The sequence below is a fragment of the Lissotriton helveticus genome, chromosome 5_1, assembly GCF_964261635.1.
Source record: "Lissotriton helveticus chromosome 5_1, aLisHel1.1, whole genome shotgun sequence".
NCBI classification, from domain to species: Eukaryota; Metazoa; Chordata; class Amphibia; order Caudata; family Salamandridae; genus Lissotriton; species Lissotriton helveticus.
In genome coordinates, this window is record NC_136065.1 from 154,708,174 (window position 1) to 154,726,622 (window position 18,449).

The following is an 18,449-nucleotide window of genomic DNA, read 5'->3' on the forward strand; positions in this document are numbered from 1 at the left end:
GTCCACTGGTCTGTTCTCAACTAAGCCAGTAATGCATTGTAGTAAGCAAGCAAAAGCAGTATGTAAAGAACATTAATTGGATTTAACCAACTTGTTACAATATATTTTGTCCTTCGTGGATGGGGAAATGAAGCATAAAATTACTTTAATCATTCTGATGAAGAAAATGGTATTGTCTCCAACCAACACCGTTGTGCTTCTCTAGTTGTAGGACTACAGAGAATATTTTTGTGGGGACACTCTGTGAGACGTCAGCGTATAGAACAAATGTTTAATACATTTCCCCAATCTGATATAATACAATTAGATCTGGTTAATGCAGTCTAAAAACTTTCTTGCCATGCCTTCAATGAAATAAGGGCCAGTTTTCTGCTTGTTACCGTCTTATGATGCTCCCAGGACATAAGTAACATTTCCACAAACCACCTTTGTCGGGCATACCGTTGTAACGCTCTAAGAAGTCTGATTTTCTTTAGAGCAAAAAAAAAAAACAGCATACACAGAATATGTTCCTATAAAACATGATGAAATTAAACTAAATGTTGAGATCTAGGCTGAAAAACAGCATTGTAATCATTTTAAAAATAGGCATTAAACATATTTATTTATATTTTATTTATATTTTTCCCTTCAAAGTGATCCACACATCACTTCCCACTCTCTCTCCCCTGCACCCTATCACATTCAAAAAACTGTTGCGAAATATGAGTGGAAATGTGTACACTGAGTTTCATGTCAGGTTTATTCCTAAAAGGGCAAGGTCCCAACAAAACAGGAAAATGTATACTCTTGTCAGATAAGATGGGCACCGCTGACACTTGCACATCTTTTCAGAAGACTTTTTAAAAATGTACTGGGCAGTATCGGGCAAGGCACTTGGACAATATGCTTTTATAAACCAATACGTACATTAGCACCACACACATTTCCAGAACGGAATACAATCTGGCATAATTACAATCTTCTTTTACGAAAAAATAGGAATATTTGTTGAATTTTGTCGCTCTAAAAACTTACACATTATACATTTGGACATACAAGCACCACATGACAAAAGCATTCATGTTCTGTTCTATATAGTTTATAAGTACAGTATGATGGGACATGCATTACATGAAAGATCATGCACGGAAACGTCAACAGGCAGTGTCGGAAAGTGCACAAAGAGGTGGGAGGCCCACCAATAGCAGGGTAACGTCAGTGTTATCTTAGCAAACACATAAAATATATATATATATAGCACCACAGGAGAAAAACGACACATTGTAAAAAAAAAAAAAATAGCACCTCAGCACAATTTCCCCACTATAGGCATTCTCTCCCACCGTGCTCGGCATGAGGAAAAAAGTGTATATATAGATTTTTTTTTATAAAAATGTAAAATTCAGCATTTCAAAATGTTCATTAAATCCTGTATATGAATGCAGAGCAAAATTGTACAGAAAAGTCGCAGTTTGTGAACTGGAACATCAAAACTTGAAAAACTAAAATGATCGCACATATATTTTGCAAATGCTGTTGCGACAAATGGCGAACCCGCGATCTTGTGCTCCGCTTTCACTATGAATATTGCAACTTCTTTTGTGGTCCCAATCGCCTGATATGAACCCGGAGAATCACAACGCCGCTGCCGCTTCTTTAAGATCCATTTGTTTCCTTATTTTTTGAGGGGTTCTTTTTATATTTAAACAGACTGTGTCACATGCATGCTTTGAAGCCAAGAGCAAAGAACAAAAATATTATACAATAGAAATATTTACTTACAAACATACAAAAATATAAGCACCTTTAATACAAAGGGTAAAGATACGCACATGATGGTGTGTAGCAACGAAGGGAAAGCTGTCGCTTTTTATTTGTGTAACAGAGATGTTACTGCCTTTGGGGATTTTATTTTTTGTGGTCAAGTGCAGTGATTTGTTTAAAAGTTTCTTTTACATATTATGCCTTTCAAAAAAAAGAAATAGATGATTTATTAATGTTAATTCCAGATAATATAAGACTTTGATCCATGGGAATTCTGTTTGGTTGGAATTTCGCAAAACTTAAAGGTTGCTTCTCCATCAGTGGTTACAGGGTAGGTAGGGAGATGTGGCACTTGACCATCGTACGATTGTTGCACGTGATGTGTAAAATGCTCGTGTGACCCTGAGCCGGCACCAGGAAGGACGTCTTCCCTTCCCTTGTATTCCATGTCCTTGGGTTCACGCAATGGGCGTGGTGCAGCTGTATCCTCTCTGTCCAGTTGCAGAACGTACATGTGATGAAACAGTGCCATGAGGTTACAAGGTTGCTCATTTGGAGACATGGAGTTCTGATTATTATCTTTTTACATATTATTTATTTTCTTCTTTTGGTGGTGCAGGGAGGGCAAGTGGGAAATAGGGCATCTTTAGTTAGCCCATGAAGCAGACAGGTCCCACCTCAAAGCCAAATTTCTGGACTGGGTCTCCAAAGTCATTGAACATTAGGTCCACAATGGGGGCTTGTTCCACTTTGGGGGTGTTAAGCTCCAGTATTGTCTTTTGGTAACCTTTCTTGTCCTGGTGATAAAAGAGTGAAAGGGCTGGGTTAGTTGCCAGTAATTTGGAGTTCACACAAGTCATTCAGTCTCAGTAGCGGCTAGTTAAATTTGAAAGCGGTGCAACAAAAAGCAATCGGGCTACATATATATATATATATATATATATATATATATATATATATATATATATATATATATATATATATATATATATATATATATATATATATATATGTTTAAATCTTAGATGATACTTGTCTCTTACCCATCTAATATGAAAAAGAGCTCTATTCCAAAAGAGTTTTTTTGGAACAACATTATTAAAACATGTTTGTGGAAAATGCAATTCCTTTCTTACAAGGCATCAAAATACACTTCTTTCTTTGAGAGATAGGCCAAGGATTTGTGTCATTTTGTGAGGCTTGCTAATTTAACAAAAACCATCCACGACTGCAGCAACAATCACATTCGCAGTTATTTGCTATTTTGCTGTTGCTCTTGTCACATAGTTTAAAAGGAAAACATGCACATTTTTACATTGTTCTGCACTTGTTACTTCCATCTGTGCTGAGATTTCCCATTAATGATTGAAAAAAAGCACGCCTCTGCACTTTTGGTTTCACGTTTCCATAACCATCTAACTTGGTTATACAAATAGCTTCACTTTATTTTTCAATAAATAATGTGTGTTCTCAACACAGTTGGAAAAGGAAAACAGAAAGAAAAGAGAATGAAGTGTCAACCAGTACGTGCCAATGCTCTCTCAACAATTGAGTTTTCATTCTAGGGAGGAGGGGAAGGGAAGACCAGTTTCTTTCTCTCCTAAAATAGCTGAATGTTTATCTCTGCCCATCCTCCCTCTGACCCTGGGCAAGTGGTGGCCAAATGCGTGCAGCTAAAGGAGAAAAACGCTTTTCTGAAGAAACTTAAGGACTTGCAGCATAAGAGTCAATGGCAAGGCCTCATTATATGATGACCTGGAGGCTCTGAGCTGATAAAGACAAAGAGTGAAGGGTTCTTCCTCTGCACAACGTGCTTTCAAACACTTCTCCAACTAATGAAACTGAAAGCCAGGCTCAAGAGATTCTGGACTCCTCCTTCAGCCTCGCCATTAACTTCGAAAAGCAAACCAGCAGTGGATGATAGTGGAGGCGGGAGGGGAGTCCACGCTAAGCTGATTACCATCCACTCCTTCCTTGTCCTTATCTGCTTGCACCACCCCAGCCCATTAATGGAGTTCTGCTGAACATTCTGATGCCCTCCACTGTGATGTCACTGCCCTGGCTTGTGCATGCAGGCTGGGGCTTTCCTCACTCCACACATGCACCAGTCTCCCCAATTCTAGCACCAATCCTTCACCAAAGAAAAAACAAATCGTAGTTGTGTTATTTAACGCGAGCTTAGTGAAGTTCTTTCTCCTCCTTCCCATTGAGGGTACGGTAACACCCCCTTTGACCTTGAACACCGGCCGTCCCTGTCCAGTTTTGTTTTTATTTACTTTTCATCTATAGGAAAGCTCTTGTCTCCTGTCGTTCAAGTCACATCATCACAACACCTTACTATGGGATACTTCAAGGTAGGCATGTGTAGTCAGAAATTACCTCTATCTAGAATATGCCTTTACCTGTCTGTGGCTTCTGCGCCCCTTTGCAGACCAAGGACGGGCTCCGTTTTGGCCTTTTTGAGAAAGTCCTACCGTAGATCTGGGATGTGTACAGAAATGCACTGTGCACACACACAGTTTCACTATTGCAGGACCAATGATCAAGACAAGTACAATGACATACATAATTGTGTGCAGTTTATGCTACAGAAACTCATATGACCCTTGGGAAACTGGGTGCATTTTCTTACTTTTTGACATTTGCACATACAGCTAGAAAATTCAAGTAAGAAATAGGTTTTGAGAATCAGTGTCTTTACATCTACCTGATTGTGGGCAAGATGGACAAAATGAAGTGATTTTGGAATCACAAACACAGGAATTCCAGAATCGACAGGTTTGCGACCACAACATTTTTGTGAGTCTGAAAAACCTTTCTGACTAGAACATTAATTTTGCATTGGGGTGTGCACAATTCCTGTAATTTGCTTTATTGTAATTTTGCAACATTACCTGAAAATACACGTATTTATCTCAAATGTCAACTCATACTATATTTTAGCACAAAATGCATCCTTGCATCGTTTTTGACACTGAACGTGTTTAATCAACGCACTGCAATCAATCGCCACTTACTTTCTGTTGCTTCAGAGGTAAATTTTACCCCGGAATGTCGCCGTTTGTGGTAAATATTTACTGTGAATGGTGCGTAATTGCGTGAAGTGAGATAATGGCATAATGTAGGGAATTACACACAACAAGCATAACAACAAATTCCCAAAATTATGCAAATTATGATGGCATATTTTAGATTTTGCACAGGCCTAGTTTAGCGATCCATTCCAAACCTAGGAAAAGGAGTAAAAGCGGCATCCCCTACTAATTGCGAGTCATAATGGTATGTATCAAGGGTTTGCTACTGCAATTGCGGTTGCAAGCCAGTAAGCTACACCTAAGAGGAGATGGTAACTGATTCAGAAAAAGGAAAGTGTCCCTCTGGGACTAGCACATATGAGCTAACACATGTAAACACAGGCCTTTACAAATCCTGTTTTTACATTAAAATCGTACTTATTAGCTTTAGCAATGCTTGAAAATATGTCGCAAAAATGATGGATTTAGGAGATAAAGAATTTAATGTGACAATCAGTGTGATGGCTGAGTTTGCTTTTTGATGTAAAATAGCACCTCATGTATTCCAATGGAAGCATGTCCTAAAAGGCGGAATAGTACATCAAGCAGCCAATAAAATGGCCAGAGAGGGTTATACTGGTCTTGGTGGACCCAAAGCCCAATCTGTGTATTTTTAAAGCCCACTTCATGCATCTTTCAAAGAATTGCTAACAATATATCTAGCAGGCGGATTCACGCTGACAAGCCAGTCCTAAAACATCTTCAAACATATAAATAGCAATTGGCAATCGAAGTAGTTGATACAGAGAAGCTGTTCGTCAAAGGCAGTGAGTGGGCTTGCGCCATACTTGCATTTTCTGCACTGCATTGAGACAATGCCCTCATGACAGGGCCAGATTTAGGCCCTCAGATGTGGCCCATATGAGGTCCTTTGTCTTGCCTGTTTCACTAGAGTTCCCCTTCTCACTTCTGTACTGACCTACCCACTAGCTCTACTTTGGTCTCCCACTCCAAAAATATCTCTGTACTTACTGCACAACCATCGACCAATGCTCTTATGTATGGGTTGTTGTCGTAGGACATCTCCTCGTCATTGGAGCCCAGGAATCGGATAGCCTTATCATAGTTGTCCGTTGTGGTGTCGTGCCAGGCAACTGATTGGTAGCAGTTGTAAGTGATGTTCTGGTGGGCAGAGGAACTTAGGAGCCTCAAGAAGGTCATTTGTACCACGCCAATGGGGCTGCCATCAGAGTCCACGTAGGAGAGCTGATTGTAATCATACGAAGAAAGTGGAAAGGGCAAGGCAGTGAAATGCATACAAATTCAACATAGGTAGGTTCACAGACTGTACAGTGATCTCTGAGAAGCATTCCAAGTCATGAAAGTACACCAAACTAGACCACATCAATTTCACTAACAGACAAAATTTTCCATGTTACTCCTAAATGAGTGTAGAGATTTTACATTGCACAGTTCCTTTTAAAAATGCGGTTTTCCTATACACAAACATTAGACTTATTCTTATTAAAGTTACCAAAACCTCAATCTATCACTTTATCCTGCAGTAAAATAGAATCACTGACACCATACACTTTTGGAATATAAGGTTTCTGGAGTATTGATAGGGATTGTAATAAATTGTCAACTTCTAAGGACAAGTTCAAGGTGTTGATAAAGTGCTACATTTTTGGACATACATGGGTAGAGGAGGAGCTTGACCAAGCTAATATACGATTGCATGGCCATGTAAACCTGTAAGGTCACACACCAGTCAATAACTTTCTTGTTTACTCTGATGCCTCTATAGTCAACACGTTTTAAGTTCTAACATAAAAGGCTAATCACTATCACAAATCATGGTGTAATGATTAATCTTGTTGATGTAAATTAGGACAAAATGGTATGAGCCAGCAGTCAGGTCTCATGGAGGTACCAGTATGATTGATAACTTTACAACATTGAAACCTCAATGGCTAAAACACCGCACATGACCTTACTGCTGGCCGGCCAAAGCAATCGCTTTTTGAGATGGCATCAATCAAATGCAAAATGCAAATGTTCATAATAATTTTAAAAAGGGTACTAAAGCCCAATTATGTTTTGGTAGAAGGTACCATATTCTGAGATTTTATAAAATGCCATAATTCTGAGCTAGGATGAAAACTCCGGAGCTTTACTCTAATGGTTTATTAATCTGCTCAGGGTTGCAGCGTCTTAGTTCATCCGGGTCACCATATAAATGAAATGCATGATGACACAATATAAAACATACACCAGACTTCAGTGGGTCAATTGTTAATATTTATTGTGGACAAGTGAAAAAAAATGCAATCTTTTTTTTTTCATGCATGTATAAAATTGAGATGGATTTTAGAAGCTCCAATGCCTAAGTTTTAACGGTAAGGGCTTTAGATTGGTGGTATTAGGTTCAAATAGGGCAAGTCTTGGAAAGCCATTGTATTACAGCTAGAGAAAGGTCACTATAGACATCATGTCCGAAGAGACCTCAACATTGTTATTGCAGATTTTTTTCATCCGTGCCTCAGATGCCTCCTAGGCATGCCTCCTTCACTTTGATGGTTGTAACCCTTTCACTGAACGCAGCCATCTATCCTCACTGCCGGTTCTGTACTGCCACCTTGTATATCTTCTAACATAATTACGAAGCTTCCATTTGCATATAGAGTGGTCTGAAGGTGACCTTTGCCGTCCTCCTGAAGGAAGAACTAAGAAGAACTAAGAACCATGCAATCAGCAGAATCCACAGCTACAAATTCTTTGGAATAATCACATAAATGTAGCTGAAACAGATATATCTATGGTGGCAAGTCTTTTTATGTGCACTTACTGACCACCTATTGAACTTTTGCCAAAAACCCCAGCAAGGTACAGGTTAAGAGATATGTGCTACTTGATGGCAAAGCCAAATAGGAGCAGGTATATTTTGGAGAGTGGGATTCCTGACAAATGTTTAAAGTTTGGATAAATGTGCACAGTCAACACCTTTGATGCTGAAGTGCCTGTTTGCACCTTACCAAAAAAAACATCTCTCACAACTGGAAAACGTAAGAGATCAAATGCGTCATATTCATAATAGACATTCTTTGTTTTCAAGTCTGTAGGACATAGACAGGGACATTACGTGCACTCCCACAATCCCACAATCAAGTTAATAACACTCAATCTCCGCTTTGCAGCATTCAATCTGTATCGAGACATGAGTCTTTTTCTTCTTCCCATAGCACTCCCATGTACAGAACATGCTGGTTACACCATTAAAGACCATAAAACCCTTACCGTACAATGGACACACCTACCCACCAGTGACAGGATCCAGACAGACTTCCTCCTGAGAGCTAAACATGACTGGACATTGTAAAGCTGTGCATGCAGGCAGGAGAGGAATAAACAGCTACCAGTGCTAGTGGGCCTTGAGGAAATCCAGCAGGTAAAGACTAGGAATTGTGATCACATCTTGAAATAAATTCCACTTTCCCAGAAGAATACAAATTCTAATAGAAAATATATATAGTCAATAAATATTTGACTCCAGCCAATTATCGGTGTGCTTGGTTGCCCATTTTCCTAACTTACTGTGTACCTAGCCTCCCACCTATCTTGTTTAAGTATCCATCATAAGTATCTAAATCTTCTCCTTATCATGTTTCCTTTAATGTTTTATTGATTTTCCACTTCAGTGCCTTAAAGCACTAGGCACATAATAGCTAACGCTATATACTGGCAGGTCTTGTTCTCTCTCTCTGTTTTTCACTCTTGCCTCCATCTTGCTTTCTCTCACTCTCCTGTAACACGATCTTTTTCTTGTATCTTCCAGTAAATCTCTTCATCCTTAACTATTTGCCTCTCAGTCCACCTCACCAGCTCTATAACTGTTATTCTTAATTCTTCCTAGCTGTCACACTCTCTCTCTCTGCAGTCTCATGTTCTTCCCCACTGCTCTCTCTCGCTCTGCCTCCCTCCACTTCCCCCGCTTTCTCTTTGTATCTTTTATCTCTTCTGTCTTCCCCCTCTCCCACTCTCTACCTCTATCTCAATATATATCTATCTCTCCCCTTTCTATGTCTCCCCTCTCTTTGCCCTTCTCATATTTCTCTATCTTCACTTTCCGCCTCCACTCTCTCCCTATTTGTTTTTCACTCTCATTCTCGCTCTATAGTAATAACTGGTCTATGTCTCTCTAGCTGTCCTCCTCTCCCTTAACTGTCTCTATTCCTATTTTTTTTTTGTATGTCCATATGAGTAGCTTTAATATTTTCCTCCCTATATATTAATCATGACCAACCACCTTCAGCAGGCAAATTCTAAAGAAAAGCAACACTTGTTACAAGTTTCCACTTAGCTAAGATAATACTTTGAACATCTTCAAATAGAACTTTGATAAAAGTTGAACTCACATTGCTATAAAATTGTAGGTTTTTTATCAACAACTTAGAGACCTTTCATACTTTGTGTCTGAACAATCTCAACTTACACTATTTTAGATGCACTGGTAGCTGTTTATTTTGAGATGAAAGAAAGAACATCTAACACAAATGAATAATACAAGAAAAAGAAAGACAGAAACCAAGAAAAAAGCTTATTCTTTAAGCTTGATATAGCTTCAAAAGCTGCCAGAGATCGGGGCTGGGCGGGCCGATGCCAAGACTGAATTGCTTTGAAGGAAGATAGCTAACTGGTTAGCAAGCTATTGTGAAGTTAAACAACAGACAGTCGGCCACAGATGGCATCTTTAATACATGACTGGTGGCAGTATGTATTACAGAAGGTTTCAAATCCTTTTATTTCAAGCTGCCACGGCAACCCTCAATAGGAAGCCTATTGCTTCAGGCAGACACTGACCTGAAAAGACCTGGATGTATCTATTATTTCAGCTTGGGGAATTATTCATAATAAATGGTTTGCTCAATTTTTAAGAGGTCAGAACTAAAGTCTGCTGCTTTACTAATTCATTATAGAGGCAAACAGTGGACAAGTCAACTTCATTCCTATTTGGCAAATATGAAAAGCTATAGCATGTGATATAAAACTACCACTCAAACTCAATCCCAATGTCCTGAAACTTCCTTCAACACTTTCATTTCCATTTTCCCCTCAAGAAGCAGTGGCACTGAATTTTCAGTTTCTCCGTAGAAATTAACTTAAACAAACTATAGTTGAAAACCAGGCACACTAATAAAATTCCATTCCTTGAGTACAGTGTTTCTCAGAAGCAGCTGGTTAGAAAAACTTACATGCATCTCCTCAATGAAGGATAAAGGTAAGCCCACCACTTGTGGGTTGGAGGAGAGGGTAGCTAGTGAGGGTATACCATGCATATCCACTGAAGAACGATATGGAAGTCCAGAAGTAAGCATGACATCATAACATATAACACTGCTGTCTTAAGTTGATGCAGAGCTCACAGCACCTCCCAGAAGAAAAACACTGAGTAGAAATAGTAGCAACCATAATTAGGGCTAAGTGTATTATGAGAACGCCCTAATAGGAGGCATTTCTAGGAGCAATTTAAATGCATTGAAAGTGGTGCAGAAGTACGAGGCAATGTCTACCTAAGCTGATCTACCTAAGAATGGCCATATCTCTCCCTCGTTGCAGAAGATGCATTGGCTCCCGGTGACCAGCAGGATCCGCTTTAAAGCCTTGACATTTCCACATAAAGTCGAGTACTGGAAAGCACCAGCTGGGTTGAAAGCTTATCTTAAAGCGTACCAGCCTCTTAGATCTTCTAGATCAGTGGTACCTCTGGTACGTAGGGCATGGGTACTAAAGAAGGGTCCCCAAGGGCTGCTGCATGCATTATGCCACCTTCAGGGAACCCCATACAAATTGCATGCAGCGTGGCATTGCAGACTGTGTGTCATGGTGCAAACCATGAGTGAAAACACAACATGGCCCACTCATTATGGGCCATGCCAAAGTTACTGCATGGATATATGTATGTCACCCCTACAGCAGGCTGTGTAGCCCCAAGGCAGGAGGCATTAAATTACATGTGAGGACATATGCACCTGTGCTGTCCAGTTCAATTACTGGATGATACAAGTGAGCATGGAAGCCATCTTAAGTATATGTACTGGGCACTGGTCACTACGAGTTCCCCAGCTACATGATGGCTTCCCTGAAACCTTTGGTGTTACTTTTATTGGTGGAAAACCTTCTGAATAAAGCGATTTTATTTGATCTTGACACTCATGTTGTTTGGTATCAAACAACTTGTATTAATAAATCCATACTGATTCCAGTATTCGATTTATTACGGTCTGCAACAGAGGGCACCTTAGAGGGGCCTCCTAACACCTACTAGTCCTCTAGTGTGCTGACTGACTGGTATTGTCCAGCCTGCCACCACAGAAAAGTTTCTGACCCCCTGCTAGTGAGAGCTCACGCTCTCTGAGGCCAGAAACAATGCCTGCTCCAGAGGAAGGTTGTTAACACCTCCTTCAGCAGGATAGCTAGTGATTTGCAAAGTCACTGGCACCTTTGATGTGCGACCCAGGCTTCCCCAGACCGGGGAGATGCCAACCTCTGCCCTGAGGCCCATTTGGCACCAGACCAGGTGGGAAACAAGCTATGCAGTAGGCGGGTTGCAGCCCTAGGCTAGTCATTCTTCTAAGGTGGGCTACCTGATGTGCTCCATGAAAGAAGGATTCCACGAACTTGCTTTTTGTGGAATTAGAAAGTCTGGGACGGGGTTATGCCCACTCCCCACAGGAAGTGGTTGTATAGGGGGTGTATGACCCAAAGGGTAAGTAGCCCATTGGCTACTACCCTTCACTTTAATGCCCCTAAATTCAGTATTTATGTGGCTCCCTGACACCAGGAATGCAGATGCGCCTGACCAAAGAAGAAGGAAAACAAAGAAGAGCCAAACACCGCATGAACTGAAGACTAGCTGTGGACCTAGGCCTGCCAGCACTTCACCAGCCTGTCAGCACCTCCCTTGAAGAGGAAGAGCCATTTCATTGCAGACACCTACCGCAACGTCTGGTTCACTGAACTTCTGACCACTAGGTCCACTGATGCAGCAGTCACCCAGGAGGAGGTCATCATACTTCAGGAGGCCAGATCCAGCTACCTACCAAGATTGGAGATGCTAGGACCCCCAGGGGATGCCATGCATGAATACCCAGGGTAGAGAGACCTCTTGCAGAAACAAAGGCTTGTTTATTGTCCAGCCCGGACACCAATACCTTCAAAACTGACCTACCAACATGAGACATCAGCATCCCCATGCCAGCACCAAGAGTGGCCCTGCTGTCCTGATTTGTCCCCATCTCCATGTCGACCTCAAAATTGAGAGCTTCCAACACAAGTTACCCGCTGGACAAAACACCTCTGCACCCGAGCACCCCAGCCTTAGTTTAAGCTTACCAACAGTGCACTTTTCCTCCCGAGACCCTCAAGAACTGGGCTCCGACAGAGTTGTCCTTAAGTCCCCTCTTGAAGTTTTCTTCAACAAATCTGAACCTGTACACACCTGGGCAGGTAACATAAAACTGCTAGTGGCTCTAAGGACCTTGGCCCCTACTTACCTTAAGTCCAGAGTACTACCCTGTAAGTCGTTTGCAAGTGACCCTATGCAGTGAATGCTTCTCCCATAGGATAACATTACCGCTTTGAAGGCTCATGACTCAAATCTGACAGTTGTATTTTCTAAGTGCCTGAAAATCGCTAATTCGAAAAGTACTTACCTACTCTCATTGATCTTGGTGTCTAAATAAATATAAAAATATATGTTACGTTTCAAAACGTGTGTCATCTTTCCTTATTGAGCATGTGTGTTCAATAAATGCTTAATACTCCCCTTTGATAAGCCTAAGGCTGCTCGACCACACTACCACAAATAGAGCCCCTTGGGATTGCCAGAGCAAGCCCCTGTACACTAATAGGGGATTCCTGGACTCTCTGTACAGTGCACCTCATTTGGTACACTATACAGAGAGGCAGCTTCTTACAAATAAGAACAACAAATGTTCTCTAAAAATATACCCTTCAGAGGCAACTAAAAAATGGACTCCTTCAAAAAGATACTGAAGATTGAGACAGACAGAAAGAGCATGCAGCTACAAAACTTGAGAAAACACGGTGTCATTTAAGGTGGAATCATGATTATTGATATTTGTAATTATCTGGAAAGGTCCATTGCACTGTCCTCTCTCTAACTGCAACCTCATCAATAGGAGATCCACATGAATAAGATAATTAGTTGTGATTTTAGTAGGTGATTTTAAAAACCTACTGTGCATATTGCCACCATTCTTAAATCCATCTTCCAATAATTAAAGGAATTATCTGATTTGCTGCTTTGCATCAATAAATACGCTGACCAGACTGGTATTGAAAGGAAACTTAGGAGGACAAGAAATTGTGTCAGTGAATAGATACATGTAGTTGTGAATTACATTTCCCAGTCCAAGGGTTTGACCTCAAATTGGATGCTAATTGCAGTATGATCATGCATGAAGCGAATGTGTTATCTTACATGTTGTCATACATACTGTCTTATTTGTTGCATAGCCAGGCAACAGAATGCTCTGCAAACTCTCATCAGTGTCTTTATAAGCGTTATGTCACATCCTTTCTTACAAGTTATGCTATGTTGCATTATTGGCTTTTGTGAAAGCATTCAATGCACAATTAATATGTCTTCACAGATCTGTCAGCTGCAGACTGGTCCATGGCATTCCAACAATCACACTGCAGACTGAAGTTTGGAATGTCCTAAGATGATGTGCTTAGGTTCTTCTGGTACAGGTAGAGGACCTTGTTGTAACTTGTTTGGGGAGAGGGCGATCCGTTAATTGATATTCACAGCATTATCTACATGGCTGTCTCGAAGTACACCTAGAGGTGGCCTGTATGTTATGCCCTAAATTAAACCATGCCTTCAGCCACATTGGGCTGTGTAGGAATGGGACATGCAAGAATGGCACACAGATTCATTGTTACCAATGTAGATAACATGTGTGGTGATACTCTTGGAAGCTACACTGCACTTGTTTGAACAAATTCTGGCTGGAAGGCTTAGGTCATAAGCTATATGCATATGTGCGTTTGAGTCAGGCATATTTACCTTTACCCAAAAGCCTTTGAGGGTATGTGGTATGAAAATGAAGCATAACATAAACAGTCTAGTGTCAGTCTGAGGAAATCACTACGCTTTAAATCATCATTAGAAGCAGTGTTCTTTCATAAATAGGGCTCACTTACTCCACCAAAACAATGAAACCAAACATCCACCATACCTTCCTCCTTGCTGCCAAATATCCAATAATTTGAGTCATTGGTGTCCCTTTCAACATTCCACCTTAAATGTTCCACCTTAAACATGTATTTTTACACTTGATTTATTAAAACGGTTAGTAACACATGCAATGTGCTATAAGTTTGGCCATGACCAAAGCGGACGTCGCCGACGTCACCCACGTGCTCTGATTCAGACTGTAGGCCATGTTAGCAACTTACCAGTGACCCTCGCTTGTACTGACTATACCATGAACCAGGTGTTTCTTTGGGCCATCGAGCCAGTTTACTCTGTAAAATATGACATGGGTTAAAGAACACAGAACCGTGGGCTAAGATCTTACCAGTTTACCACGCTTGAATTCACTGAACCAGGAGCCTGGATTTTCCTTTGGCCAAGAGGTAATTCTAGCCTGAATTGTGAGAAGTCAGGGTGGAGAAGAAACAGACAGATAAAGCAAAAGATGGTTACACTGGGTTGGAAGCACTCTCTTTAAAGACCCCAACCTGCCATAAATATACACTACTATCGACATAAAACTCGAAGCCAGTAAAACAAAAACCTAGGGAATCTATCTGAGACTGCCATTTATAAACCTATCAAATGTCCACTTGCTTGTACCATGACTCACCCTAAATATGGGATCAAATAGAATGTTAGGATATGAGCTAAAAAGCAATAAAACACACCACCAACCTCAGTGGAAGAGATAGCTGTCTTTCAAATGTGGCTTCCTATGAATATCCTATTGTATTGTGGTCCCAAATAGGTCTATATAAACATCTTACACAGAAGTTGAAGTCATCAACAAAGTATACAAGTATCACAAGGATGCTCTTGACCTCTGAGAGCACAGCAGCAGCACAAAACAGAAAAAAGAAAAGACAGTAAGACTGACAAAGTCAACACTTAAGGTAACAATAAAAGCACAAAATGGAAAGCCCCTGAAATCCCTGCGGGATCAAGTCTTTCCCAGTACACAAACAACAAGAGTTGAACGACTGTTTCTAGCTACTACTTCTGCAGTGAAGGGTTGTCAGACAGACCTCCAACTACCTCACAGGTGACCTCTTCAAGTATGTGTACGTGCATGATGATGCCAGTTTTCTCTTTTGTCACAGCCTGCACCTGACACCATGACAGTGGAAAAAAGAGTCTAAAAAAATGGCAGACAGCGTTGATCAATACTATTTTGATGTGGCAGAGGAATCCTCCCTTTTAGCAAGAGAAATGCGAAATTGACTTTGAAATGTTGAATTTCTCAAAACTATGAAATGTAAATCAATTACACTCTGGGTATGTCTCTTCAAACAGCAAATCACAATATTGGATATCTGTCACTCAAGTCCATCACATTCCATAGGTGCACGGATTAAATCTAGTTGATGCTCTATTTACCAGTTACATTAAATACATAGTTCTTCATTGCTTTACTGATATTATGTTGGTGTGCTCACCTCACTTAAGAAAGAACTAGGGTGGTTTTCAAATGCATTTGCTTCCCCCAATGATTTTTTTTTATTTATGAGCTTGACTCAAAAGAAAATCCAACCGAAAATAGTCAGAAATATAACCCAATTGATTTTTTGGGGAGCCACGAAAAGTGTGCAAGTACTTTGGAAATCCAGGACAGTTGTAAGTTCCTTTAAGACCTCTACGTAGCAGGATTTCCACATGAAGCATTTCACAAAGTGAGAAATATACATGAGCAAATTATGTAGAAAAGGAAATGTGCATATGCACCTGCACCAATTTCTTTTTCTCCACTTTGAAGTTCCGTCACCCCAGAAAAAATCCTTTAAGTCTGTAGTCATCTGTTGCTCTTTATTTTGTATTGGGAGGCAATAAGATGTTCTTAACGTTCAGTCACTTCTGCTGAAAAAGCTGAGGTATGAACCTGGATTCATGACCTAAGAATAGTTGTCGGGAAATGCAGTCACATTCTTGGCACTGGAATCTTGAGATAAGAGCTAGTGCTTGATGGATGGTATTCCATCTGTCAGGATAGTAGAGAATATTACTTCCTGCACCGTGACAGCCTACCGTCTCCCAAATTTGAAGCTCAATGTTGACCAGTAGCTATCTCTGCACCTTGACAGGAACCACTATCATGGCATTATTCCTGTCATGGCACAAATTATTTAGTCAATTATGTTAGCTGTCCACCAAACATTTTGCATTTTATTGTTTTTCAATCATAAACTCCCAAATTGCGATTTATTTTATTGAAAAACTAAAAAACGAATAACCCCTACAGCCTGGGAGGTTTTTCTTACTCATCATTGGCTTTTCCTGGTGGTGACAGATGCAAAAAACCATAAGATCATGCACTCAAAATCGAGTGAGTGGTGTGATGGCTTCACTACGATGGCCCCTACTCCCTTGGGCTGTCACATAATTTTCAGCCATCGAAGGCAATGGAGGGACAGCCGATAAAAAGCTCAGAGTACTACCTTCTCTAAATGAGGTGGGCGGACCATCAGTTGGACTGACAGGGTACTCCGTCATGTTTGCAACAGAGTAGTCAAACTCTAAATAAAGCCCTTAGTCTAGAGAAGTTTCCAAAATCCTCAATGTCCACTCTTGAAAATCTTACTATATCATTAACTGATTTGTTTTTTTACAGCTATTTCAATTCTAATGATGGTGATCTGCCATTCCAAGATCTAATTTCATGAGGATTAATGTCCATGATGTCTTGTGTGATCTGTAGAATCCCCTTTATGACTGTGAGCATATGAACAAGTCTGCTTTCAAAATGTTCTAATATACATGAATTCATAACTATTTTGGATAGAAACTTCAAAGAAAATAACGGCTGTATCAGCTTTTTATGTAGTTAATAAAAATACTGAGTAAAAAGGATATTGTTATGCTAATAAATTAAATAGAAGATGTATCCCATGGTGAGGTGGTCATTTTGCATGTTTCACTGACCTTTACCGCCAGGTTTCACCTGGCAGTGACGGACAGTAAAAAATTGGCTAGGTGTTTGCCCACTGTAAAGATGGCGGGCAAACACATGGCCAATCCTCAGATGACCCTTTCTCCGTCGAGTCATCAGAAGTGTATGTAAGTGATAGACGTTCAGTAAACAAGAATTTATCCCTTAGGGTAAGAATTATACCATTAGGTACCATCAACACACTGAACCATTAATCATTCGGTTACACCCATACACCCTGATGGACTACAGTGAAATACTCACAAAAAGATTTGGTTATCAAAAACGTTAAGTGAAAAAAAAAAAATATATATATATATATATATGTATATATATATACTGTTTATTAAAAAGGTTTAAAAACACATATGTAAACAAAAAATTACATGTACATCAAGTCGGTGAACAAAATAAGAATAATAATACGGCGAAACATACAATAATACAGGAGAAATCACAACAAAAGACAATAAAATCTGTCTTATATTCAGTTAATTTAGAAACAGTTGATTCAACATAAGGTTTGGAAACACTTCCTCATCCCCTCATGAATGTTGACCACTCCAAATTTAACTTGCAATAAGGCGTCGACGCGTTTCGGCGGTATTTGAATTATTCTAACCACCTTCTTCAGGACAACTTAATATTACTTCTCCTTTTTAATCAGCATAACCCATATTTTCGCACATATGTGTCGATATATGGTCATGGGTATCCTCTTAATTCTATATCGAGGACCCTATCTGTTTAAGCTTAAAATTCTCTTGGGGTCCGTGGGGTTACTTTCTTGTTAGGGTCCTCGATATAGAATTATGTTGAATCAACTGTTTCTAAATTAACTGAATATAAGACAGATTTTATTGTCTTTTGTTGTGATTTCTCCTGTATTATTGTATGTTTCGCCGTATTATTATTCTTATTTTGTTCACCGACTTGATGTACATGTAATTTTTTGTTTACATATGTGTTTTTAAACCTTTTTAATAAACAGTATATATATATACATATATATATATATATATTTTTCACTTAACTTTTTTGCTAACCAAATCTTTTTGTGAGTATTTCACTGTAGTCCATCAGGGTGTATGGGTGTAACCGAATGATTAATGGTTCAGTGTGTTGATGGTACCTAATGGTATAATTTTTACCCTAAGGGATAAATTCTTGTTTACTGAACGTATATTGATGCTCCATTCCCTTTGGGTTCACAAAGGAGTAACTCTCATTGTTTTTGAGATGTAAGTGATAGAGACAGGGTAGTCTTTGCTGTCAACATACTGAAGTTCCGCCAGACTTTAAATGAGGAGTGCAGACTTTCAGGTTGGAGAAAGGGTACTCCGTTACAGTTACGGTGGAATACCCTTTCCAGTAATATCTAAATCAGGCCCAATGTCATGAACAGTCAATGTCACTGTATGATAAGCCAGAAAATAGTGTGAACAAGTGAAAGAAACTAATTCAGGGATGTTCGGGCCAC

The 18,449-nt window shown here is 39.9% G+C and overlaps 1 protein-coding gene across 2 annotated transcripts in view; it reads right to left on the bottom strand.

Annotated features, from left to right (window-relative positions):
• Positions 1 to 596: 596 nt before the first annotated feature.
• The window catches only part of COL5A1 (collagen type V alpha 1 chain), a 523,191-nt gene continuing 505,338 nt past the window's right edge, over positions 597 to 18,449 (bottom strand). The window contains exons 64-66 of one of the 2 annotated variants that reach the window (XM_078641937.1): positions 14,369 to 14,437; positions 5,793 to 6,026; positions 597 to 2,543 (exon numbers count right to left, since the gene is read on the bottom strand). In XM_078641937.1, coding sequence (XP_078498063.1) covers positions 2,397 to 2,543; positions 5,793 to 6,026; positions 14,369 to 14,437 — 450 coding nt within the window. In that variant the 3' untranslated portion in view covers positions 597 to 2,396. Of the gene's footprint in view, positions 2,544 to 5,792; positions 6,027 to 14,246; positions 14,316 to 14,368; positions 14,438 to 18,449 lie in introns of both variants that reach the window. The other variant, XM_078641938.1, reaches the window with a different exon arrangement.